The following is a 25,149-nucleotide window of genomic DNA, read 5'->3' on the forward strand; positions in this document are numbered from 1 at the left end:
CACAAGCGGTGACCCTGGTCCAAAAAAACAAAAAAAAAAAAAAAAAAAAGAAAGAAAAGTACATTCACATATTGACACATTACTAACCAGGCTGGTTCCCTGCCACAGTGTATGCGGCTCTGCCCAGCCCAGCTAGTTCTCTGGGGCCAGCAGCAGCAGGTGTCCGCTGCTTCTCACGATTAACTGTCACCTGTGGCCAGCACAGCTGCAGAAGGTGCAGGTGCTGGGGGCTGCAAAGGCTGCTAAGGTCTTTCTTTTCCCCTCTTTGCCAATCCCTCCACCCCTGCTTTGGAAGGAAACACGGCTCCTGCCCAAGGGGCTTCTGCTGTCCGGTCATTTGGGCCAAGCAGGTGGGTGCTATCCTGGGCAGGGCTGTCCCCGGGGCCAGGTCACAAAGGGGAGGGAGCAATTTTGTCCCCCTCCAGCACCTAGCCTGAAAGCCAGAGAATGTCCTGAGCTTTAGAAAAAGGAAGGAGGTAGCAATTTCACAAGTAAGATCTCAGAGGCCTTAATATCTCCTAGGACAGATGATTTGTCAAGCATGTAAAAACTTTTTGTTATGTCCCCTAAAATTATTTCCTAGTGAGTCACAGGTTTACACCCTGTGTAAACTGCAATAAACCCTTCCTGGGCAAAACACAAATTATGGATGGCCCAGAACCCTGCAGTCGCAGTGTAAGGGAGGGTGGGGAACAAGGAGGCTGAGTCAGGCTGAGAGTCTGAATCCAGAGGTGCTGGGCACACTTACCCTGGTGTTCAAATATAGGAACGTGAAGTTCCCGCACACAGCAGAAACGATTTCCCAACTCTCCCCGTAATACCTAACGTGGGTCTACAAATGGGCCCGCGAGATAGTTTCCCTTTTTAAGTGGCTCTACAAATATTCACCGTAGCATGGTTTCATTAGCGTGAATCAGTCCCGCTGTGGCCCCACCAACCCTGAGAAGGGCAGGAGCTGGCCCTAAAGAGGGCTGTGAACATCTTAATGACGCAAACCAAATCTCTGCCCTGCCTGCCGATGGCCGTTCCGCGTGGATTTCGATCTAACGAAACGCTACCGGGATAGGAGCATCTTGAACTGTCACTTAATTTGCCTTTAACTTAATTTCTCACATGAACACATATCGGGGAAAACTACAGAAATTTTGAGACGGACCCAGAAGTTTCGCAAGCATCTTCAGTGACAACTAGGCGAGGTCCAGTGCATGCTTTCAGGCTGAGTCTCTGCTTTTCATCGTCTCTGAAACACTTTTTATCTCCCTAGGTTACAGAATTCTGGTAGTAACACAAGCGATTCACATACAGAGAGACGCACATCGGTCAGGCGGAGGTGACCACAGTCGGTCACTGCCCTGACGACACTGAGGAGCTCTGCATCTATTAAATTCATTTCAGCTTCTCCAATGATGGATATCTTCTATCCAGAGATCGATCCAGCCATCCATTTCATCTGTTTATCTGTTTAGTCATATACATATATGCTCTTTGATTCTCCTTTGACCTATTATGACATCTCCCTGGCTCCCTTACTTAGTGATAAGTTAAATAAACTATTCGACCTACCTGCATTTTATATTTTTATGAGTTGCGATTTTTCTCGTATAATTATCCTTTAGCTCAAGGCTCTCCCATGGGGTTTTCCCTTCGGGAGTAATAGCTGACAATTATGCGGTGCTTATAGCGCTTTTCATGGGTCGTTCCATTCAGTCTGATGAGTCAGATGCTCCCTCTCTCTCTCCGTCTCCGTCTCTCTCTCTCCCTCTCTCTCTCTCTCTCTCTCTCTCTCTCTCTCTCTCCCCCTAACGAGGGAAGTGAGACTCAGATGAGACTCAGAGAGGTTCATACACACATTTGAGCACTCACAGCCCCTCTGAGGGGTGGAGTCAGTAGGAACGCAGGCTGGCTGACTGCCGTCCTGAACCCTTATTTCCTCACATAGTGCCTGTAGAAGAAAAATATTTCAGGACTTCTCGAAATTCCCAGAAGTACGGAAACCTTTGGCCTCGAACAGTGACAGAAGAGGCCAAAGTGTGAAACAGTCGAAATACGTGGAGTAGGAAATATTCTCCGAGTTTATTCTGGGATGTAATCTTTCACTGTGTTCCGTACAACTGTCTTAAAGCTTTCCGTTTCTTCGCAGCTACATTACCTGAGTAAACAGAATTGAAATAAATAGATCATAAAAACAAAAAGGCGGCTAAGTCGGGACAGGAGAATATGCACAGGAATACGCCGGGGGCACAAATGAGATTCTGATGATTTAGGATGAAGCCAGGAGCTTGTACAAACACGGCTAATTCTGTGTGAGAGTGAGGTAACTTAGCAGGGTCTTCAGATGTACCCCACCCAAATATCAAGGACCTGCTTCAATTGGAGCTGTTTCAAAATGGACCTGTTGCCTAGAGAAATAAACGTATATACACAAAACCCTGTATTCAAATCTTCACAGCAGTTGTACATGCAATTCCAATTTCCTGATAATCTAAAATCAGCCTACCTGTCCTTGAGTAGATGAACGGTTAAATACAATCGCATCCACGTCATGGAATATTATTCATTCATAAAAAGGAACAACCACAGGCACACACATGGACGAATGTCCAGAAATCATACTGAGATAAAGAATCCAATCCCTCCAAATATGATTCTATCTATAAAATATGTTTGAAAGAATAAAAAAATTTAAATGGAGGACAGATTACTACTTCAGCGTCTGGAATCCAAGACTAAAAATCTGAAACGCCCACAAATCAGAAACTTTTGAGTACAAACATGGTGCCACAGTGGAAAATTTCATACCAGGAGACTTTGTTTCAGGCACAAAAATCACTTAAAATATTGTTCAAAATTATCTTTAAGCTATGCATAACAAAGGACGAGTAAAATAAGTGAATTTGATGTTTAGACTTGGGTTTCATCTCCAAGATGCCTCACCTATACACATGCAAATATTCCAACAATATGAAAGAAGTCCAAAATACCTCTGGTCCCAAGTAGTTCAGGTAAGGAATACTCGACTTGTTAGGGGACGTTGGTCCAGAGGTTGGGGGTATGGGCTGTTGGAAAGAAGTTGGAGCAACGATACAAGGGCAGGAGGGCTTCCCCTAGTGTTTGAACTGTGAGGTGTCTCCTCGCCTGTGCTCTTGGATTTGGGAAACTGCCCAGGAGATGAAGCTGGATGGATGGAGATGAAGCCACCACCACCCACACTCAGACACAAGTGAGTAACAGTAACACTGGGAAAAGGCCAGCCAATCTGTGGATTCTGACAACATTAGCATCCTGGTTATGATATTACACTGTAGTTTTGCAAAATGTTACCCCTAGGGGAAAGGTCAAAAAACACACCTCTGTGTCATTTACCACAAATGCATATTTAATATATATTATCTCAATTAAAAACATTTTTTTTTTTACAATCTTGGAATTGAAAAATGTCTATTTTTAAGTTTTTTGTTGTTGTTGTTGTTGTTGTTTGTTTTTTGTTTTTTGAGACAGGGTCTCACTATGTAGTTGAGACTGACCTGGAACTCACTATGTATACCAGGCTGGTCTCAAACTCACAGGGATCCTCCTGCCTCAGGCTCCCGAGTGCTGGGATTACAGGGATGCGTCACCATGGCTGGCTGAAAAATGTCTATTTCTTAAAAGGATGCCAGTTTATATCAGCTAAATCTTGGACAGTCCAAATGTCCATCAACCGATCTATGGACAATGAAGATGTGGAGTTTTTTTATACAACAGCAATACTCTGCCATAAAGAAGGATAAGCTTGAGACATTTCTAGCTAAATGAAAGCGCCTTGAGACCATACTCCTAAGTGAAATAAATCGGATTTTGACCTCTCTGTTTAAATACTGTTTAAAGGGTTGGGGATTTAGCTCAGTGGTTCTACCGCCTGCCTCACAAGTGTAAGGTCCTGAGCTCGATCCCTGGTACAATAAATAAATAAATACTGTTTAAAAACATGTTTAAATAATGCATTGTTTCTGTGGTGAGAAACGGAAAGGACTAAAATATATAATAGATATTGGGAAGTGGGAAGAAAGCATTCAAATAGAAAGGGGAATAGGAATGGGGAAGAGAGAAAGGAAAGAAATAAAAGAACAGAAGGAGAAAATGAAAATAAAGCTTTTGTAAATAAGGAGGGAGTGGAGGGCTTGGATGGGAAGGGGAAAAAAGAAGAACCAAGATACATCATGTACAGGTCCAACTTCCCTATGATGAATGGGATCATTATGGATATCTAAAACAGAGGCTGGGGTTTTAGCTCCATGGTGCTGCCACCGGGCTCGAAAGCACAAGGTCCTGAGTTTGATTCCTGGTACCAAAAACAAATAAATAAAATGTACCAATAAAAGAAGAAAGACTGGAAAAAAATTAATAAAGGGCGCCAGTTTCCCGTTCCTGAAGGATACTACTGCAGAGGGGTGAATCCTGAAGCGAAATCGGGGGATCACTGCATTAGGGATCGCCTCCCACCCCAGCCTTTGACTGCACAGTTCTCTGGAGTCCTTCAGAAGCGCACAGAAGTCCCCTCCTTGTGCCGACTCCCTGAGCACGCGGTGGCAAAGCCTCCGGACCTCGAGACCTTTGAGGAAAAGGTCAGGCGAGCTGTTTAGCAGGTTTTATTCTACCAGCTCATGCATAGTTCAGGCTGCTACTTAGAACGTGCAAGAGGCTGAGAGGGAGCAGACTGCTCTCAATCAAAGGGGATCCTAACTGCAAAGCAAACAGGACCGTTCAGCACCTAAGGAAGATCACAGATGTTCAAGACAGAGAAGTGTTCTAGAGCCGCCGAAATGCCCAGCTCCTAAACAAAATGTTGCCCGGCGTGAGGTCAAGGCCAATTTCATCCACAAATACTTCTAGTGAAATCATTAAGTGGGGAGTGTCCTTGTCCCCAGTGAATGCGGCCTGGAGAGAGATCCCTTAGGTCGACTTCTGGAGAAGGGTTCCAAGACCTTTCCCCCAAGGGGCTCCAGTCCCCTTCTCCGGGTCCCTCTGGGTCGCTCTGTCCCAGGACCTGGCCCAAGTATGTGGACGCCAGGCCCAGCCTGTGGGTCTGGTGGACCCCAGCAGAGCCGGCTCTGACCGGGCCTCTAGCGGACCGCATCTGAGTCTCCTGTGAACACTGAAGGCACCGATGCCCCTGCAGGTGCCCGGTCTCCTGTGTGCCCTCCTCCGCAGCCCCTTCCTGCTCACGCTGCGCCTCCATGGATCTCACTGCCGGCACACACAGCGGAAGGGATCCCACCCTGGCGGGACCCGAGGGGACCTCGCATTTTAGTTGCTGCCGCCTAACCCAACACTACCCGCCACTGCCTGTCGATACATTTTATAGAAATTTGTCCTTTTCTCGTGGATAGGTTTTACACCCCTACTCAGAGGGTCCCGGAGGAAGGGGAAAAGTGGGGCCCATTGTTCTCCAATACTCATTGTGTTCCCTCCCTCTCTGCTGACCCAGGGGGCCCACTCGCCCCAGGGAATCCGAGCCAATTGTTTTTCCCAAGCCTGGCTCTTCAGGTGTGAGCTGCAGCCCTGGGCCACGTAGGTTACTGTAGTATTTCTGCAGCAGGAAAGAGGAAGGAACTTGTGACTCGCGTGCCTGTGGCATCAACAATGCACCCCAGCAGCCCCGGTAGGAGAGGAAGAGCTCAGTTTCCATAGCGATAAATCACCAGGAAGGGACGAGCCGGAGTCAGCCAGAGAGGCAGCACTCGGATTTTTCCCTTCCCTGAGCCCCAGCCAGCACATCCCCAAGCCCAGAGCTGGCTAAGCCTTCAGAAGGGCGGGTTTTAGGGGCATAGCCGCCCGCGCACCTGTAAACCCTCCGTGGACTCCGCCCGCGTGGCTCCCGTCCCGTCCCACACTGTGCGGCCCTCTTCCAACCCAGGAAGCCGCCCTGTGGGAGCGATTCGTGCCGGAGCCACTGGCCAAGTCACCGGGGCAGCGAGAGGAGCTCCTGGGGATCTTCGGGGTCCTCACACGATCTCTCCCTCGCCAAAATCGGACTCTGTTTCCCACTGGAAACATTCAAGTTGTTTTTTTGTTTGTTTGTTTGTTTTAATGCCCTGAAACGTCCTTTGTCTCAGTTTTCATGTGCCGTCCCCTCTGCGTGGAACACCATCCCCTGCCTATTTGGGCAGCTACCTCCCAGGGGAGACCCCGATTCCTCCTCCCAGGAGCCCAGCCGCCTTCCTTCCCCGGCTCCACAGACCTTGTGCGCCGCGGGTCGCGCGATCTTGAGAGACTTAACCTCTCTGAGCCTGCTTCTTCGAGGGCAAAATGCAGAGAAAGGGAGTATGTACCTCAGGGTGTGTTTATAGGATAAAACTTTTGTGTTTTTAAAGTCAAGGTTTCACTTTATAGTCAAGCAGGCCCTGAACTCACTATGTAGCCGAAAGTGGCCTCGAACTGTCAGTGATCCTCCTGCCTCAGCCTCCAGAGGGCTGGGATTATAGGCGCGCGCCCTCACCCCTGGTAGGAGTAGACATATTAATACGTATGAAGCACTTAGAAAAGGCTGGCTGCCTTCTTAATAGCCATCTTTCATCAGTGTCCCTAGGTTGAATTGCTTCAGCCTTAGTGGATGTTGAGAGAGGTGTGAATCTGAATCCACGGGTGGCCGTTTTGCAGCCCTGAGGCATGAGGCACAGCACAAAACACCTCCACCGCAAAATTTCCTCTAGTTAGGTCACAGGGATGGGGCCTAGGCAGCCGGGGGCCAGGATTTTGCCAGTGCAGCTTGAACGTGGCCTCCTGGAGCCTGACATCACGCCCTACCGCTTTCTGCCTGACTGGGCTGGGCCTGGGGAGCCCCTCCCCCCACTGGCAGGACCAGGCCAAGAGGCTCTCAGTCTCCGCAGCATCACGTGACCCTTGTGATCAGTAAGCACCGAGAGATTCAGATAATCCACATACCTGCTACGGGAGGTCGCTCCGATGACAACAGGCACTGCTGTGTTGGACAGCTGGTTCCTCTGTGGTTTTGCTTGAAAAAATGAAACCAAACTCTTCATGCAAATAGTTAGGTCTTAACTAAATTATGTAACAGCCGGTTCTCTCCCCTTAAAAATACAGCCTTCCCTAAATCTATAGAGACACAACGCAGATCAGTTTTGCCTGAAACTCAGGAGGGTTTGGGGATCCCTTGCCAAGGTGCAACAGAAGCACGTGGAATGGTAAAAGTGGTGATGGCTGAGCAGCTGTGCATATTTACAAAACGTAGGGTCCCCAGATTTACTAAATAAAAATCCAAGACCTTCAGTTAAATTTGAATTTCAGGTGAGCAAGAAATGGTAATTTTAATATAAGTACGTCCTAGATACGGACCCAGACATTGCACGGAAAGCACTTACACTATAAGATCATAAAAACTGCTCCAAACCACCGGGCATGGGACACCTGTAATCCTAGCGGTCTGGGAAGCTAAGGTGTGAGGATCCTAAATTCAAGCCCAGCCTGAGATGCAGTGAGATCAAAAAGGGTTGGGGATGTAGCTCAATGCCAAGGCCCTGGGTTCAATCCTCAGTCCTACTACAGCAACAAAGTGAAACAGGACCCTGCTCCAAACAGTGGATGCTTCAGTGGCTGTTTATAAACCAAGAAGCCTGATTTTTAGTTCATTAATTTATGTGTTTTGTTTTGTTTGCTTTTTTGGTTCTTTGACACGGGGTCTCACTATGTAGTTGAGACTGACCTGGAATTCATTATGTAGCCCAGGCTGGTCTCAAACTCACAGCGATCCTCCTGCCTCAGCCTCCCGAGTGTTGGGATTACAGGCATGTGCCACCACGCCCGGCTAGTTCATTAATTTAGGCACATAGCATTCTGGGTATTTCAAGTAGGAAAGAGAAGCACTCTTGAGCAGGCCCATTGTGAGCCAAAGTGAACCCAGACCCTCTGTACCCAGCTTGGGAACTGTCAGGTTAGTGACACTGAGGTCAATGCGCAGTTCCGGGTGGCTGCTGTGGGTGAGACAGCACACGCCGAGTAAGATGCAGCGCTGGGAGCTGGCATTTACTGTAGTACAAGGGTGGGTGACATGCACCTGGCTGAGTCCTAGAGGCTGGCACAGCTATGACGAGTCCACAGCACCATGCTAGCTGGGGGAAAGCTGGGGCTCAACTCCAGGGCCTTTGCTCTACTACTCTGCTCAAATTCCTCCAGCTGGAATTACGACTTGATGTAAAATCAGCCAAACGAGGTTGTGCCTTGTCTACCAGGAACTTTAATGAACTTTGCAGTGCTCGGCATTGAACCCTGGGTCTCACACACACACCGACCACATGTTCTACCACTGAGACACAAATAAAATCACCAGCACAGGCTTACCACGCACTGTTTAGGAACCACCACTGAGGGTAAAATCTTTCCAGTAGCAGGGATCATAAAATAAGAAAATAGAGAGGTGCCTGGCGTGGTGGCACACACCTGTAATCCCAGCCCTCGGGAGGCTGAGGCAGGAGGATCGCTGTGAGTTCAAGACCAGCCTGGGCTACATAGTGAGTTCCAGGTCAGTCTCAACTACACAGTGAGACCCTGTCTCAAACAAACAAAACAAACAAACAAACAAAAAAAAAAAACAGAGAGGTACTGGTGGTGAGAAGGTAGAACTTTAGCCCACTCAGATTTAGGAACAATTCCAAAGGAGCTGGTGGCATCTTTCACCTGAGATGATCACGATATCAGGAATGGATTTTTATAGGAGTAAAAGAAAGCAATAATATTCCCAATGTATTTTTTCATCTGTGAATTAAATTCCAAGTCCCTTGTTTAGTTTACCCCTTTGACCCAGATTATACAGTAGTTATGAAGGAGATTTAACTTTTTTTCAGTACTAAGGATTGAACTGGGGACCTTGAACTTGGGAGGCAGGCGGTGGAACCACTGAGCTAAATCCCCGGCCCTAACCTTTTTTTTTTTTTTTTAATGACACAAAAGAAAAGCAGAAATCAAAACAAGATGTTACAGGCAGTTACTGGGCAGTGGTCCAGCGCCACCTAATGGAAGATTATAGAGTTGCAGGGAAAATCATGTCAATTTTTCATTCGGGTTTATCAGTGGCAATTTCATCCTGAACAGCCACTGGACACTCATTGCTTATTTGTCTGTATGTCTGTCTGTCTGTGTCTTTCTCTGTGTCTGTCTCACTCTGTCTCTGTACCGCCGTCTCTGTCTCTCTCTTTCCCCTCTCCTCTCCCTTTCACACTGGGCTTCATCCCCAGCCCCTTAAAAAACTTTGTATTGAAACAATGTCTTGCCGGGTGTGGCGGCGCACACCTGTGATCCCAGCACTCAGGAGGCTGAGGCAGGAGGATCACTGTGAGTTCGAGACCAGCCTGGGCTCCATAGTGAGTCCCAGGTCGGTCTCAACTACATAGTGAGACCCTGTCTCAAAAAACCAAAAAAAAAAGAAAAAAAAGAAACAACGTCTCGCTGAGTCACCCAGAATGGGCTCAAATTTGTGACTCTCCTGCCTCACCTTCCTAGAGTGCTAGGATTATGGGCACCAGTGTGAACCACTTCAGTTCTTATTTCTAATAGAGATGCACCATTGATGTTGAAAAAAGTACATAAGATAAATAAGATAATAAATATTGAAATGATGTCAAATACAGCTTCCCCACACACAAATGTATTACCTAATAAGTATATAATCATACATACTTGCAATGCACTTTTTGTACCTTCTGTCCATCACAAATGAATTTCCATTGAAATACATAGAACATTATCGCTTTTTAAGGTCTCCAAAATATCTCGTCTTGTATGGGATTTTCTTCTGGGCTCATGCAAGTGTTCTAAAACTGAGTTCTTCTGCTGCCACTGCTTTGTGACTGTACCAGAGGGACCTGGACTCTGTGCTTTAAATGGGTGAACATTATGGGAATTATATCTCAAAAAAGTCGTTTTTAACAAAGAACAGATGCGAAAGTGATTCCAGCCCTAAGATGCTCTTACAACATAAGCCGCCAGTTCCCAGGAGATGATGAGCAGTTAGGTGTGGTCAGCTTTCTGTGATTATAAGCAGAACTGCTGGGAGGCCCTGCGTGACTGTCTCTCCCACTGGTGGGTGCGGGTGGAAAATTCCAGGTCTGCACAACACTGCTCTACAGCCCAGTGCAAGAATTCCAACTTTGGTTGGATGTGGTGGAAACCACTTCACATTTTTTCCAGTTTTTAAGTGTGCTGAAGGGAATTCCCCATTGAGAATGGGCCTCCCATTTCCCTCAGTGACCATGAGGGGCCGAGTGGGAGGCATGTTTTAGTTAGCACTCTGTCGCCAGGGATAATCAATGCATAAAGATAGAAAAAGCCATAGCGGTCCATTCCTGTAATCTCAATACTCTAGGAGGCTGAGGCAGGAGGATCATCATGAGTTCAAATACAACCTGGGAAATTTAGCAGCTTAACAAGACCCTGTCTCAAAATAAAGGTGGTTTTGTTATTGTTGTAGTTTGTTTGGCTTTTGACTTTTTGAGACAGAGTCTCACTGTGTAGTTCAGGCTGGCCACGAACTCTCTGTGTAGCCCAGGCTGGCCTTGAACTTGATCCTCCTGTCTCAGCCTCCTCAGTGCTAGAATTACAGGTGTGCACTACTATACCCAGCCATGAGCGATTTTTTTTTAACAAACCTTGATCTTATTGAAATGGCTAGCACAAGGGCTGGGGATTCAACTTAGTGATGCCACCACCTTCCTCACAAGCACAAGGACCCAAGTTTGATTTCTGGTACAAAAAAAGAAGAAAAAAAAAAACCCCAAAAGAAAAAAAAAAGAATGGCTAGCACGAATGAGCCGGATTGGATTTTCTAGTGATGTGGCAGCATTTGTCCTGACCTGAAATGCCTTCACACCCTACACCCATTCTCTCTCCACTAATATCCACCTCTAACAATCCCAGTTTTGATTTGCTAAAGTGGTTTGATGTGAAAGCTTGTTTGATCCAATTCCTTCATTTGCCAAGGTGCCCGCGATCAAAAGAGGAATTGTACACGTGTGTCTGAAAGCACACTCATCCAAACATTCACGAAATCCTACAGAACTGCTGAAGACAGAAAAGTAGTAGTTGGGAGTGGTGACCCACACTGGTAATTCCAGGCCTCTGAGAGGCTGAAGCAGGGGGATCTCAAAGTTTGAGCTCACACTAGGCAACTGAAATGACTTAGTGATGGGCTGGGGATTTAGCTCAGTGGTTCCGCTGCCTGCCTCGCAAGCACAAAGACCCGAGTACGATCCCCAGAACCTCCCCCCCCAAAAAAAATGACTTAGTGAGACCCTGTCTCAAAAATAAATAAACTCATACATACATAAATAAATAATTTAAAGGGCTGGGGAGGTAGCTCTAATTTATAGTTAGAAGATCCTAGTTATTCACCAGGTCCTAGGCTGAGCGGAGATAATTAGGTAAGGTGGCACGGAGGTAACAGAACAGATTTCTCATTTTCTGTCTCTTTCCAGCTGTCCGAATCCCCAGCAAGTCTGAGTTCAGCCACCTCACCACCTCTGACCACATCTTTCTTACAAGAAGTCACGGAGGAACACACAGCTTGGTCACACCAGCTAGTCAGAGTGTGTAAACTGGCCCTGATCCCGTCATTTCCTTCATTTGGTTAAGAAAAAGAAGAAGTCTTCACAGCAACTCGCCGCTGTCAGCGCTGCCCACTGTGAGGATCGCCGAGCCGGCTCCGGGGAATGTGGAGCCTTCTGAACAAACTGCTCCTCTGGGGCATCTTTTCTTCTGTCTCGTGTAGGACCACAGGCCATTTTGAGACTTGAATCTCCAAGCCAAAACGTGGAAAAGGGGGGCCAGGGACTTAGCTCTGTGGCACCGCGCCTGCCTCACAAGCGAAAAGTCCCAAGTTTGATCCCTGGGACCACACACACACACACACACACACTCACACACACACGCGCACACACACACACGCGCGCGCGCGCACACACACTGTAGAAAAAGAACTTTCTCATGCTTCCTTCCCCACCCTCTCTTTCAGTTCAAAAAACTATACTGGATTGTGACACCCTGAAAAGACCAAACGGTAAGTTTCATTTACTTCTCCCTCAGCAAAATCGTTTCTAATGAAACGGTGAGATGATCAGCTTGAAATATGAATATTCACGTGTCATGTTTCTATGCTTTCATTTATTTTACGTTTTGTTCATGTTAGCCAAACACCATCACTAGCTCTAGCCTCAACCCTTTTTACTTTATTCTGAGAAAGGATCTTTCTAATCTGCCCAGGCTGATCTTGAACTTGCAATCTTCCTGCCTCAGCCTCCCCATAATGCTAGGATTATAGGCATGTGCCACCATGCCTGGTTTATATACTCTTTTTAAAAATTTAGGGCTTGGGCCGGGGATTTAACTCAGCCGTTCAGTGGCCTGCCTTGCAAGTGCAAGGACCCGAGTCCAATCCCCGGTACCAAAAATCAAACAAACAAACAAACAAAAATTTAGGGCTGGAGGTCTGGGGTGGTGGAGCACACCTGTAATCCCAGCACTCGGGAGGCTGAGGCAGGAGGATTGCTGTGAGTTCGAGACCAGCCTGGGCTACATAGTGAGTTCCAGATCAGTCTCAACTACATAGTGAGACCCTGTCTCAAACAAACAAACAAAAACTGAGGGATGAGATGTAGCTCAGTGGTGCCCCACCTGTCTGGCAAATGCAAGGTCCTGAGTTTGGTTCCAGTACCAATACACACACACACACACACACACACACACACAAATTGATTTTAGGGAGGAAGTTGCACTGTTTTCTGTCTCCTCCCTGAGATTCAATGAGAAAGCACTGAGATTGTTTTTAGAATGGAATTTTTCTAAGTTTGTTGTCACTGGTGTTTTCTTTTTTTTTAATTAATTTTATTGGTACATTTTAGGTATACAATATAATGACATTTATCATTGGAAATTTGTACCTTTATGTAATATATATTGGTTCTTATTTTTTCCCCATTCCCTTGCCCTCCCTTCAACCCCTCCACACCTCTGTATTTAAAAAGATTTTGTTTCCATTTTTTCTTTTCTCATGTTAATTCCATTCCCCTCTTTCCTTTCCTCTACCCCTCCCACTTCCCCTTCCCCTTTGCACTTTTTCTTCCTATTTCACATTACCTATTATACCTTTTCATCTTTACACTTTCAGTTTCTCACACCAGAGAAACGATTCGGTATTTATACGTGTGTGTCCTACTTACCTCACTTAAGAGTATCATTTCACTATAAATGTCTCTGATTTCTCATTCAGTTTTTGTTTTTTGTTTTTTTGGGGTTTTTTTCGGTACCGGGGATTGAACTCCAGTCCTTGCGCTTGCAAGGTGGGCCACCGAACTACTGAGCTAAATCCCCAGCCCTTGATTTCTCATTCTTTATGGCTGAGTAGTACTCCATTTTATAAAACAAAACAAAACACATTTTCTTTATCCAGTCTCCCATTGATAGGCAACTGGGCTGTTTCCAAGCTTTAGCAATTACAAACTGTCCTGCTATGAACACGGGTGCACATATATCACTGTGATAGGATTCTTTTAATTCTTTTGGTAAGACACCCAGCAGAGGGATGGCTGGGTCAAATGGCATTTCTAAGCCTAGTTCTTTGAGGTATCTCCACACTGATTTCCATAGTGGTTGCACCAGTCTGCACTCCCACCAACAGTGGAGAAGGGTTCCTTTTCCCCCACAGCCCTGCCAGAATTTGTTGTTGGTTGATTTCATGATAGCAGCCATTCTTTGCTTTCCTTTGCATCTCTTGAATGACCAGTGATGTGAACACTTTTTCATATGTTTATTTGTTATTTTTACTTCTTTGTCTGAGAAACGTCTCTTCATTTCAGATGCCCATTTTTGGATTGGGTCTTTCAATTTGGGAGGTCTGATTCTTTTAAGTTCTTTATATATTCTAGATAGTAGACCTTTGTCTGAGGAGCAGCTGGTAAAAATTTTCTTCCACCTTGTGGGTTGTCCCTTAGCACTGTGGGTCATTTCTCTTGCTGTGCAGAAGCTTTTTAATAAGAAGGGATCCCACTTGCTCATTGTTTGTGCTAGTTCACAGGCAACTGGTGTTTTGTTTATGAAATCTTTTCCTATGACAATGACTTCAAGAGTTCTACCTAAACTCTCTTCCAGCTGGTTTAGTGTTTGTTTTAATATTTACATCTTTAATTCATTTTGATTTTAGTTTAGTGCATAGTGAGAGAGACAGTTCTAGTTTTAATCTTTGGCAAGTTGAAACCCAGTTTTTCCAGCACCATTTATTAAAGAGGCTGTCTTTCCTCCATTAGGATGTTTGGCTCCTTTGTCAAAGATGAGGAGCCTGAGTGTATCTGGAGTTGTTTCTGCATCTTCTAATCTGTTCCACTGTTCCTTGGGTCTGTTTCTTTGCCAGTACCATGATGGTTTTTTTTTTTTTTTTGGTTTTTTTGGTACCGGGGATTGAACTCGGGTCCTTGTGCTTGCAAGGCAGGCCACCAAACCGGTGAGCTAAATCCCCGGCCCTCCATGCTGTTTTTATCAAGTTGGTTTCAAGTTGGGGATTGTGATACCCCCTGCCTTGTCTTTATTTCCCAGAATTGCTTTTGCTATTCTAGGTCTCTTCTTTTTCCAAATGAATTTTTGGATTGTTTTCTGAAGGTCTCAAGCAGAAGTATGTTGCTGAAATTTCAATCGGGATTGCATTGAATCTATATCTCAGTTTTGGAAGTATGGCCATTTTCACTATATTGGTTTCTTCTTACCCAGGAGCAAGGGATGTCTTTCCATTTTCTGATATCCTGTTTGATTTCATTTTTCAGAGTGCTATAGTTTTCAGAGTAGAGGTCTTTGATTTCTTTCATTAGGTTGATTCCTAGGTACTTCATTTTTTTGTGTGCTATTGTGAAGGGAGTTGTTTCTCCAGCTCCTCTTTTGGTGAGTCTGTTGTGTAAAGGAAAGCTATTGATTTCTGTTTGTTGACTTTGTATCCAGCTATTCCAATGAATTTACTAAGTCTAAAAGACTCTTAGTGGGGTTCTTGGGGTTTTCTATGTAGATTATGTCATCTGCAGGTAATGACAATTTAACTTCGTTTCCTATCTTTATTTCTTTTATTTCTTTCTCTTGTCTAATTGCTGTGGCTGTTTCCAAAACTATATTGAACAGGAGTGATGATAGTGGACATCCTTGTCTTGTTCCTGATTTAAGTGTGAAGGATTTCATTTTTGGATCATTTAGTATGATAGATTGTTGGTTTTTCATAAGTGGCTTTTATCATGTTGAGGTAGAGACCATCTATTCCAATTTTTGTAGGTTTTTTTGTTCTATCATGAATACATGCGGGATTTTTTCAATTGCTTTTTCTGTACCTATTGAGATGATCATATGGCTTTTGTCCTTGGCTCTATTAATATAGTGTATTACATTTATTGATTTGTGTATGTTAATTCAGCCCTACTTCTCTGGAATGAATCCCACTTGGTCAGGGTGTATGACCTTCTTGATGATCTTCTGCATTCTATTTGCCAGTATCTTATTAAGGATTTTTGCATCTATTTTCATTAGTGAGATTGGCCTATGGTTCTCTTCTTTGGTTGGGTCTTTCTCTGCTTTGGGAATCAAGGTGATGCTTGCTTCCAGGAATGAATTTGGAAGTATTGCTTCCCTTTCAATTTCATTGAAGAGTTTAAACAGTAGTGGCAAAGGTTCTCTAAATGTCTTGTAGAATTCAGCAGTGAAGCCATCAGGACCTGGGCTTTTCTTGGTAAGTTTTTAATTATGTTTTCAATTTCATTGATTGATATTGGGTTGTTTAGAATTTTTAGGTCTTCGTTCAACTTTGGTAATTCATACATATCTAGGAATCTATTCATTTCTTCTGTGTTTTCCATCTTATTGTCATATAGGTTCTCAAAGTAGGTATTAATGATCCTCTGGATTTCTGCTGGTTCTATTGTAATTTCACCCTTTTCATTCCTAACTGCATGGATTTGAGTCTTTTCTTTCTTTCAATTTTTTTTTTTCTGAGACAGGGTCTCACTATGTAGTTGAAACTGATCTGGAACTCACTATGTAGCCCAGGCTGGTCTCAAATTCACAGGGATCCTCCTGCCTTTAGCCTCCCGAGTGCTGGGATTACAGGCGTGCGTCACCAGGCCCAGCTGTTTTTTTAAATAAAGTTGGCTAAGCATTTGTCAGTTTTGTTTATTCTTTCAAAGCATCAACTCTGCTTCACTGATTTTTTGTATCATTCTTTTAGTCTCCATTGCATGAATTTCTGCTTTGATCTTTATAATTTCTTCCCTTGTTTGGGAATTTCCTTTGGGTTTGTCCTGCTTTTCTTTTTCTAGAAGCTGGAGGTTCAGCATCAGGTTATTTGAGCCCACTCTGTTTTCCTAATATGCGTATTCACTGCTATGAATTTCCCTTATAACACTGCTTTCATTGTGTCCCATAGATTCCTATATGTTGTATGGACACTGTCATTTAATTGTAGAATCTGTCTAATTTCTTCTTTGATTTGCTCTATGAGACCTGTTGGTTATTCAGATGTATGTTGTTCAATTTCCATGTGTTTATGAAATTTTTCTGATTTCTTTTGATATTGATTTCCAATTTCATTGCACTGTGGTCTGCTAATATACAGGGGAGAGCTTCAATTCCTTAAACATTTTCTGTGAGCAAGTATGTGTTCTATATCGGAGAAGAAACTGTGTGCAGCTGAAAATAATATGTATTCTGATTCTGTGGGGTGGAACACTCTGTAAACATCTGTTAAGTTCATTTGTTCAAGAGTTTGACTGAGTTCTAGTATTTTTGTCATTTATTTTCTGTTTAGTGGATCTATCTTTTTGTGACAGTGGGGTATTAAGATCCCCCACTACTATTTATCAGTGCTTATTTGACTTTTCATGTCCATTTGTATTTGTTTTATATAGTAGGGTGCATTAGTGTTTGGTGCATATATATTGATGATTGTCATCGCTTCCTCTTGGATTTTTCCCTTTACAAGGATGTGGTGTCCTTTTCTTGTCTCTCTTAACAAGTGCTGGTTTAAAATCCATTTGATCTGCAAATAAGATAGCTACTCCTCCTTTTTCTCAGGTTCCTGTCCCATGGAGTATTGTTTCCACCCTTTAACTTTCAGTCTCTGAGTTTCTTTCTGAATTGTGTTTCTTATATGCAGCACATTGTTGGGTCTTGCTTCTTGATCCATTCTGCCAGTGTATTTCTTTTGATTGGTGAATTGAGACCATTAACATTGATGGTTGTAACTGATATGTATTGATTCATCCTTGTCATGACTTTTTGTTAGATTCTTTCCCTTTGCATTTAATTTCTTGTCATGCCTGATGGATTCATTCTAATGGGCTTCCTGGGGTTGTGACCTTCATTGTTTTTTCCTAGGATATTGCTTAAAACTTTCTGGAGTGTTGGTTTGGTATTCATGCAGTTCCTCAGGTGCTCTTTTGTCATGAAATTATCTTATTTCTCCATCAATTTTGAAAGGGTACATCAATCTGGGTTGGAGGTTGTTTTCCTTTAGAATTTGAAATACTTCACTCCAGGCTCTTCTTGCCTTGAAGCTTTGTGTTGAGAAGTCTGCTGTGATTCTGATGAGCTTTCTTTTGTTTCTTTTCTCTAACTGCTTGTTGAATTTTGTCCTTCTGTTGGGTTTCTGGAATCACAACTATTATATGTCTAGGTGTAGATTATTTTTTATCATAGCTAGTTGGAGTCCTATATGCCTCACTTATCTGTATGTCAAGTTCTTTTCCCCTGCTTGGGAGTTTTCTTCCATTACTTCTATGAACATTTTTTTTTTTTATGTTGTTTGCACTCTCCTATTTCTTCACTGACTCTGATCAGTTTTATGTTATTCTTTGCATCATCTAGCAGCTGCTGGATTGATGTCGTTGGTGCTTTTCAACCAACCTCTAATTGCTGTCTAATGATTCGAGCAATGCTAGGAGTGCATGCTGGGAGAGTCTATCACAGAATGAAGCTGCTTTGCTGTGACATGGGATCTCCATTTACCAGCTGCCACAGGGTGGAGCATGTGATATCACCATTTTCCACTGAATTTCTTTCATCTTTGAAGTGTGACTAATAAAATCATTTTCCAGGGAGGATGGGGACAACACTTGTTGTTATTGCAAAAAGAAATCAAAGTGCTGTTGTTCTTCCTCCAATCCTACACACCTCTCTACTTATAGAGTACACCTCTCTTACTATACACCTTACACCTCTCTCACTAGTCTTTTTGTAGGTATGATAATAAAAAGTTTTTCTCTGCTTTTTTTAATGGTGGGGAAACAAACCCAAATCCTTGAACATTATAGGCAGGTACTCTATCACTGAACTATATCCCCAACATTAAATAAACTAGTCGCTAACTTATCTTTTATTGTGTGTGGTATTGGCGATCAAACTCAGGACCTTGCACTTGTGAGACAGGCATGGTGTCACTGAGCTAAATCCCTGGCTCTGTATTTGTTTTGGATTTTTGTTTGTTTTATTTTTTGAGACAGGGTCTCACTATGTAGTTGAGTCTGACCTGGAGCTCATTATGTAGCCCAGGGTGGTCTTGAACTCACAGTGATCCTCCCGCCTCAATCCTCCTGCCTCAGCCCCCCGAGTGCTGGGATTACAGGCATGGGACACCACACCCAGCTTTTTTTTTTCTTTTTTTGAGATAAGAGTCTCACTATGTGACCCAGGCTGGCCTTGAATTCACAGTGATCCTCCTGCCTCATCTTCCTGAGTGCTGGGATTACAGGCATGCACCACCACACCTGGCTGGCTTTTCTCTTTTTTTCTCAACACTTGTACAGTATTTAATAGTAGGCATAATTCATTTAGTCAATCCCTGATTGATTGACCCACTTTTCTTGTAAGATGAACAATGGGACAGCAGACATCCAGGAAGAATCATCTTGATGGAGAGAGGAGATCCTGAGAGCTCTCTGTAGGGTAAAACCTTAGACCCAAGCTGCTGGGCAGATAGACGAGCGAGAAAAGCTACCTCAGTGTTTCATATGCGGTTGTCTCGTCACCTATAAAGCTGTGTATCTTCACGTTATTGGCCATGAAAGGTCCAGGAGTCCTAGGGAAAGGAAATTTAGAAAGAGTTATCTGGTTGGAAAGGGACCTGAGGTCTTGTTTGGAAGCTGAGCTTATGAAAGATGAGGAAATAGTGATAATCCAGATCCAACAGCAAAAGGGTGGTGGACCGCGTTTGTGAGCAGTACAAATGTGTCTGTCCTCCACTCGAGCCACCCACTGGTCCCAGCAGCACGGGATTCATCACCAGTTATGTTTCTTCTGGTGATTATCTATTCACACTCTGTGCCCACTTACTAATTTTTTTTCTTGTTGATTTTCAATTGGCTCAGGTATTCCTTAAAATTCTTTGGTTTTATTTATGATTTAAGTAGTTTCTTCTTGACTTAATTTGCCACAGAAAAGTTTTTAGGTTGTAGGGTAGTCAATACTTTCAGTTTTTTCTTTATGACTCCTATTTTTATGTGTCTTACTTAGAAGACTTAATCTTACCCAATATTGTAAAAAAAAAAAAAAATAGATGTTCTTACATTTCCCCTAATTCTTTGTCTTTTTTAATGATGAACAGTTTTTATTAAATTGCTTTGGAGGCTTTTTCTTTCCTTGTAGTGCTGGGGATCTATCCCAAGGCCTTCTTTGTTTTGTTTTGTTTTGTGATAAGGTTTCTCTGTGTAGTCCAAGCTGGCCTTGAATTCACTACAGAGCTCAGGTTGACCTCAAATTCTATTGAAGCCGGGACTGGCCTCAAACTCGTAGTCCTCCTGCATCGACTTCCCCAGTGCTGGGATCCATGTGTGCACTGACAGGCCTTGCCCTCTTGGCATTTCCAAGTAACAAAAAAACAAACAAGCTATCAAAGACTGCTGTTTGTCTTGGTGCTGGGTTTGATCCTCAGGCCTCAAACATCATGTGCTCTACCAACTCGCTATACCCCTAGGCCCAGTAGATTTTTTTTAAGACAAAAAAAGGAATCAATCAAAGCAAAACAGCAGACACATGAAACCTGACTTACATGCAAATGTAAACAAAATCAAATGAAAACAATTAGGGGAATTTGAATGCTAACTGGATAGTTGATGATTCTTTTTTAAATATAGTCAATTTTTTAGTTGTGACAGTTTCACATATATGGAAATCATTTAGAGATACAGACTTTCACTGTTCTGCAGTGACGCACAAGCAGCTGAACCAGGTTGGGTTTCTGGGTGACTCACAGTGAAGAGGGAAAATACATGGCACTGGAAGCTGTGGGACCATGGGACACCACAGCAGATAGTGTTACAGGCCCTTCGAGTGGGATTTGCACTTGCGTTAGATGATTTGAAGAGTCAAAGAAGTGGGCTTTGCTCAGGATTGAATAGTTTTCAGAAGTGTGAAAAATTCTATAGCTGGTGACTTAGTGATTCTCATCTAAAAGCAAGGAGAATAGGCTGGGCGTGGGGCACATGCCTGAATTCCCAGCACTAGGGAGGATGAGGCAGGAGGATCACTGAGTTCATAAATTCCAGGTCAGTCTCAACTACATAGTGAGACCCTGTCTCAAAAAACCAAAATAAATAAATAAATAAATAAAAGCAAGGAGAACAGAGGAAGGTTAAACTGTTTGCAGTCAAATTAAAATAATAATGACCTCCAAAATCTCGAAAGAAGGAATTTTTAGTTGAAAATAAAGAAGAAGACTGCAATCTGAGAAGCACATGTGCAGGCTAGGGTAGACTCTGGCATGTCAGAGGGACAAAGGAAAGGTTGGAGTTTTAATAGGGAGAGAAAAAAATTCTATGAGGGTTTTTTTTGTTTTGTTTTGTTTTTTCTGTCCTGATACTGGGGATCAAACCCAGGGCCCTCTCACTGAGCTCCATTCCAAACTCTTTATCATTTTTTGTTTTGAGACAGGGTCTGGCTAAGTCAACAAATTGCATTGGCTGAACTCAAATTTGTGATCCTCCTGCCTCAGCCTACCAGAGTTCTGGGCTTATAGGTATGTGCCACCACACTCTAAAGTGTTTTGAAAGAAACTCATTGATCCCCCAAATATAAAGACCCAATTCAAAAATGGGCATCTGAAACAGACATTTCTCAAAGAAGTAAAAGCAGCAAATAATCATATGAAAAAATGTTCGACATCTCTAGTCATTCAAGAGATGCAGATTAAAATAACACTGAGCCGGGCGTGGTGGTGCACGCCTGTAATCCCAGCATTTGGGAGGCTGAGGCAGGAAGATCACTGTGAGTTCTAGCCCAGCCTGGCTACATAATGAATTCTAGATCAGTGTCAACTACATAGTGAGACTTTGTCTCAAAAAACCAATAAATAAATAAATAAATAAAAATAAACTCAGGACCTTACACTTGCCAGGTAGGCTTGGCACCACTGAGCTAAATGCCTGGCCCCAACTTTTCTCTTGTTCAGTATTGAACTTTATGGGTAGAACAATGTGGAGCCTGAGATTTACTTTAAAAATAAGATCTCAGTTGGGTTTCGGCTAAGTCATTTAAAAACAAAAAAAAGAAATTATTTTATTTCGGCTCACCATTCTGGTGCAAGGCCAAGGGCTTCCCGTGAGGATGACCTTCTTGCCAGCAGGGCCCTCAGGGGGGGCAGATGTGCATGTGTGCTCTGGTCTCCCTCTTCTCATAAAGCCAGATGCATTTGTGGGACCCAACCTGAAGACCTTATGGAATCCCAGGTACCACCAAAGGCCCTGCCTCTACACGCCATCATTGCACCTCTCAGTAGGGATTCAACTTCCATGCAAGTTCGGAGGGATAAACCATATCCAAACCGTAGCAGTAGAAGGGGCTGAGGCAGATGAAATGGTACTGATCACGAGTTGACCATTGTTGGAGCTGGGTGATGGGCACATAGGGGTTCATGAAGTCTTCTGTGTGTTGTATTTGAAATGTTCCAAAAGAAAAAAATTTAAAAAAATAATTATCCAAACAAGCCATCAACACAGGGCTTGGGCATGGAACTTGGAACTGTGTTTATAATTTCAAGTCTGCCTAGTCATCGGTCTCTTCCTCTTCTCCTTCTTCTCCCTCTTCCTCTTCCTCTTCTTCCTCTCCCCCCCACCCCCATTGCTCCTTCTCTTTTTTCTTCTTTTGTGAAGCTGGACTTGAATCAACTATTAGGCAAACTGTCCTTGGAACTCGTGGAAATCCTCCTGCCCCAGCCTCCTGAGTGCCGGGATCATAGGCATGCATCGCCATGCTAGGCTGACCTAGCCAGTGTGAATGGAGCCTACTACAGATTCTCCACGGCAAGACTGTCACCCACCAAGCCAGGCATAGTGGAGCACGCCTGTAATCCCAGCACTCAGGAGGCTGAGGCAGAAGGATAGCTGTGAGTTAGAGACCAGCCTGAGCTGCATAGTGAGTTCAGGTCAGTCTCAACTACACAGTGAGAGCCTGTTTCAAAAAACCAAAAAAAAAAAAAGACTGTCACCCACCTCAGAAGAGTTCACCGGCTTGTGTCCTCCCTAGTGACTGCAAGGGGTCTCAGTAGTCAGGGAATGCACTGTCCTTGGCACTTTGCCTATAAACTATGGCTAGCCAACCACTGAGTTATCACCAAAGGATTTTCACAATCATTTTGTTTTCCAGATTTCTCTTCTCCGAGTTTGAACTCAAGTACTCACGCGATCACAACGGGTCAAAATGTGTCTCTAACTTGTTCCCACAAGAACACATCATTGCCAATCACCTATTCATTGTTTTTGCATACGAAACACCTGGAAACCAAGGAAGGCAAAGGCAAACCTGGGATTTTTTACCTAACAATCTTCAAAGCCAATGACTCAGGACCTTACAAATGCAAAGCTAAATTTTCCAACTGCTCAAAATACAGTCCCAAGTTCTACTTCACGGTTGATGGTAAGTAGACCACTTGCTACTGTGATCTGTGGGGTTCTTCCATGTTGTACAAAGGGTTGTCTTGTGCCCCTTGTACATTAACAAGAGCCTGATGTTAGTCAGCTTTTTCACTGTGACCAAATAACTGAGGAAACAACGCGAAGGAAGGGAATGATTTACTTTACCTCAGACGTTTCAGTCCTCTGTCAGCTGCGTCGTCCATTGCTTTCAGGGCCAGAGGGAGGTGGGAACAACATGGCGGAAGGGTGTGGCGGAAACAACATGGCGGAAGGGTGTGGCGGAAAACATGGCGGAAGGGTGTGGCGGAAACAACATGGCGGAAGGGTGTGGCGGAAGAAAGCTTCTCCCCGCCCTGGCAGCCTGGAAGGGGTTGGGGAGAGAGAGATTGAGAGAGAGACTGAGAAGGGGTTGGGGACTATAACAAATGGTGCGGAGGGATGGGCCACCTGAGCAGCTTGGTGAAAGCAAAGAGGAACAAACTTTATTCACCCGGGCAGAGACCGACTGACGGCAAGCAAGAGGCCGCCAGCTCCAAACAAAGAAAAGGCAGGAAGCTTTACAGGGCATTGGAAGAGAGGTCTGGCATGTATAAGGGTCAAGTATAAGGGTCAGAGCAAATATTTGTGGTCAGGGTCCATGCAGCGATCAAGACGGATGTACGGGCTTTTCCAGGTGACTTGGCCCTGAAAAGCTGCCGTACTGAGACTGTGTAGTTGTCCTCTCTCTGTTGGAACATCCCATCCTGTGTCCTGTGTCCTGTCTGCTCTGGGGTGGCGCGGCCCCGGGAGGAGACACCCGCATGGGCTGCCTGTTTTGTGGTGGTTTTTTGTTTTCTTGTTAAACCGTAGCTTGGCATTAAAGAGCATGTGCCTTAACCATTTCACGACCAGAAGCTTGACAGGGACAAGACAAACTCTTCCAAGGCAATGCCCCCAGTGATCTGCTTCCTCCACTGGGCCCCAGCTTCTCTTTCCATTACCTCCCAGTTATGCCATCAGTGGATACATCTGCTGATGGATGAAGATCTCTCGTGATCTAATCATCCACCCAAAAAGCACACAGGATCTCTGCTGGACATCTGAGATCTAAATCATAGTCTGAAGTCTGTTACTGAGACCTTTATTTTAATAATTCCAAAGGTCTTTCAAAGACCTTTTGACTATTTCAGATCACCGTTTTACATCTTTAGGCAAAACTCATAGATCTTGAGTGAAATTGTAGAAATTTTTTGAGATGCTTTATTTTATGATTTCCATCCTGTAACCAAAAAAAAAAAAAAAATACATTTTTTTCCCTTGGGACAGGGTCTCACTATGTAGTTGAGAGTGACCTAGAACTCACTATGTAGCCCAGGCTGGTCTCGAACTCACAGTGATCCTCCTGCCTCAGCCTCCTGAGTGCTGGGATTACAGGTGTGCGCCACCACACCTGGCTTTTTCTGAAGATTTAATGAAGAAATCTTGGACTCAGTGTTTAGCCCCATGGAGAATCTCTGTGTCCCCTACCTTTTCCCACCCTCTTCCCTTTGCAATGATGGTGCCTCCCTGGCCTGTGTTCTTCCTACCCAAACTCATCTTATTAATTTTGTATATCTCTGCTCTCTTCCCGCCACAAGTGTCTGATAGCTCAACACCAATGGCCTCGTCTGTGAAGGTGATCTTTATAATGCCCCCCCCCATGAGAAAGAAAGGAAACGTGTAGTTATACCTGGAGTCTCATAAACCTATGGACTTTCACTTTCTGATCAACTCTGGGTGATTCTCTATGTCTCTCTTATCTAGTATGGTAGTCACTAACCATATGTCACTATTTAAATTTAAATTAAAGTTAAATAAAATTAGTGAAGTAAAAAGTTTCATTCCATGGTCTCACGCATCACATCTCAATATCTCAAAAGTCGCAAGTGGCTGGTGGCTGCCGTACTGGACCGCACATAGAACATTTCCATCACTATAGAATATTCTATTGGACAGCAATGATTCCTAGATTTTTCTTTTTTGGTTTTTTTTTGGTCGGGGGTATGTTGAGACAGGGTCTCACTATGTAGTTGAGACTGAACTGGAACTTACTGTGTAGCCCAGTCTGGTCTCTAACTCACAGCGATCCTCCTGCCTCAGCCTCTCAAGGGCTGGGATTACAGGTATGCACCACCATGCCCAGCAACGATTCCCAGCTTTAAGGTCATAACTGCCTTAATAATCAAATGACAGTGATTGATACTTTGCTCATAAGATG

At 44.0% G+C, this 25,149-nt stretch overlaps 2 protein-coding genes across 4 annotated transcripts in view; one reads left to right on the forward strand and one right to left on the reverse strand.

Moving 5' to 3' along the window:
- Positions 1 to 23,141, reverse strand: part of Pecam1 (platelet and endothelial cell adhesion molecule 1) — an 89,442-nt gene extending 66,301 nt beyond the window's left edge. For 2 of the 3 annotated variants that reach the window (XM_010616771.3, XM_010616769.3), the window contains exons 1-3: positions 23,079 to 23,138; positions 19,004 to 19,084; positions 6,925 to 6,994 (exon numbers count right to left, since the gene is read on the reverse strand). The gene's annotated coding sequence lies outside the window, so the exon portion shown is untranslated. Of the gene's footprint in view, positions 1 to 6,924; positions 6,995 to 19,003; positions 19,085 to 23,078 lie in introns of all 3 variants that reach the window. The other variant, XM_010616772.3, reaches the window with a different exon arrangement.
- The window catches only part of Milr1 (mast cell immunoglobulin like receptor 1), a 51,001-nt gene that overhangs the window by 15,169 nt on the left and 10,683 nt on the right, over positions 1 to 25,149 (forward strand). The window contains exons 3-7 of the mRNA XM_033767410.1: positions 4,414 to 4,604; positions 5,897 to 6,040; positions 11,623 to 11,671; positions 12,002 to 12,046; positions 22,645 to 22,914. Of these exons, the coding sequence (XP_033623301.1) occupies positions 4,414 to 4,604; positions 5,897 to 6,040; positions 11,623 to 11,671; positions 12,002 to 12,046; positions 22,645 to 22,914 (699 nt within the window). The remainder of the gene's footprint in view (positions 1 to 4,413; positions 4,605 to 5,896; positions 6,041 to 11,622; positions 11,672 to 12,001; positions 12,047 to 22,644; positions 22,915 to 25,149) is intronic.

This window comes from Fukomys damarensis, unplaced genomic scaffold (assembly GCF_012274545.1).
Source record: "Fukomys damarensis isolate Sample0158 unplaced genomic scaffold, DMR_v1.0_HiC HiC_scaffold_23, whole genome shotgun sequence".
Taxonomy (NCBI): domain Eukaryota; kingdom Metazoa; phylum Chordata; class Mammalia; order Rodentia; family Bathyergidae; genus Fukomys; species Fukomys damarensis.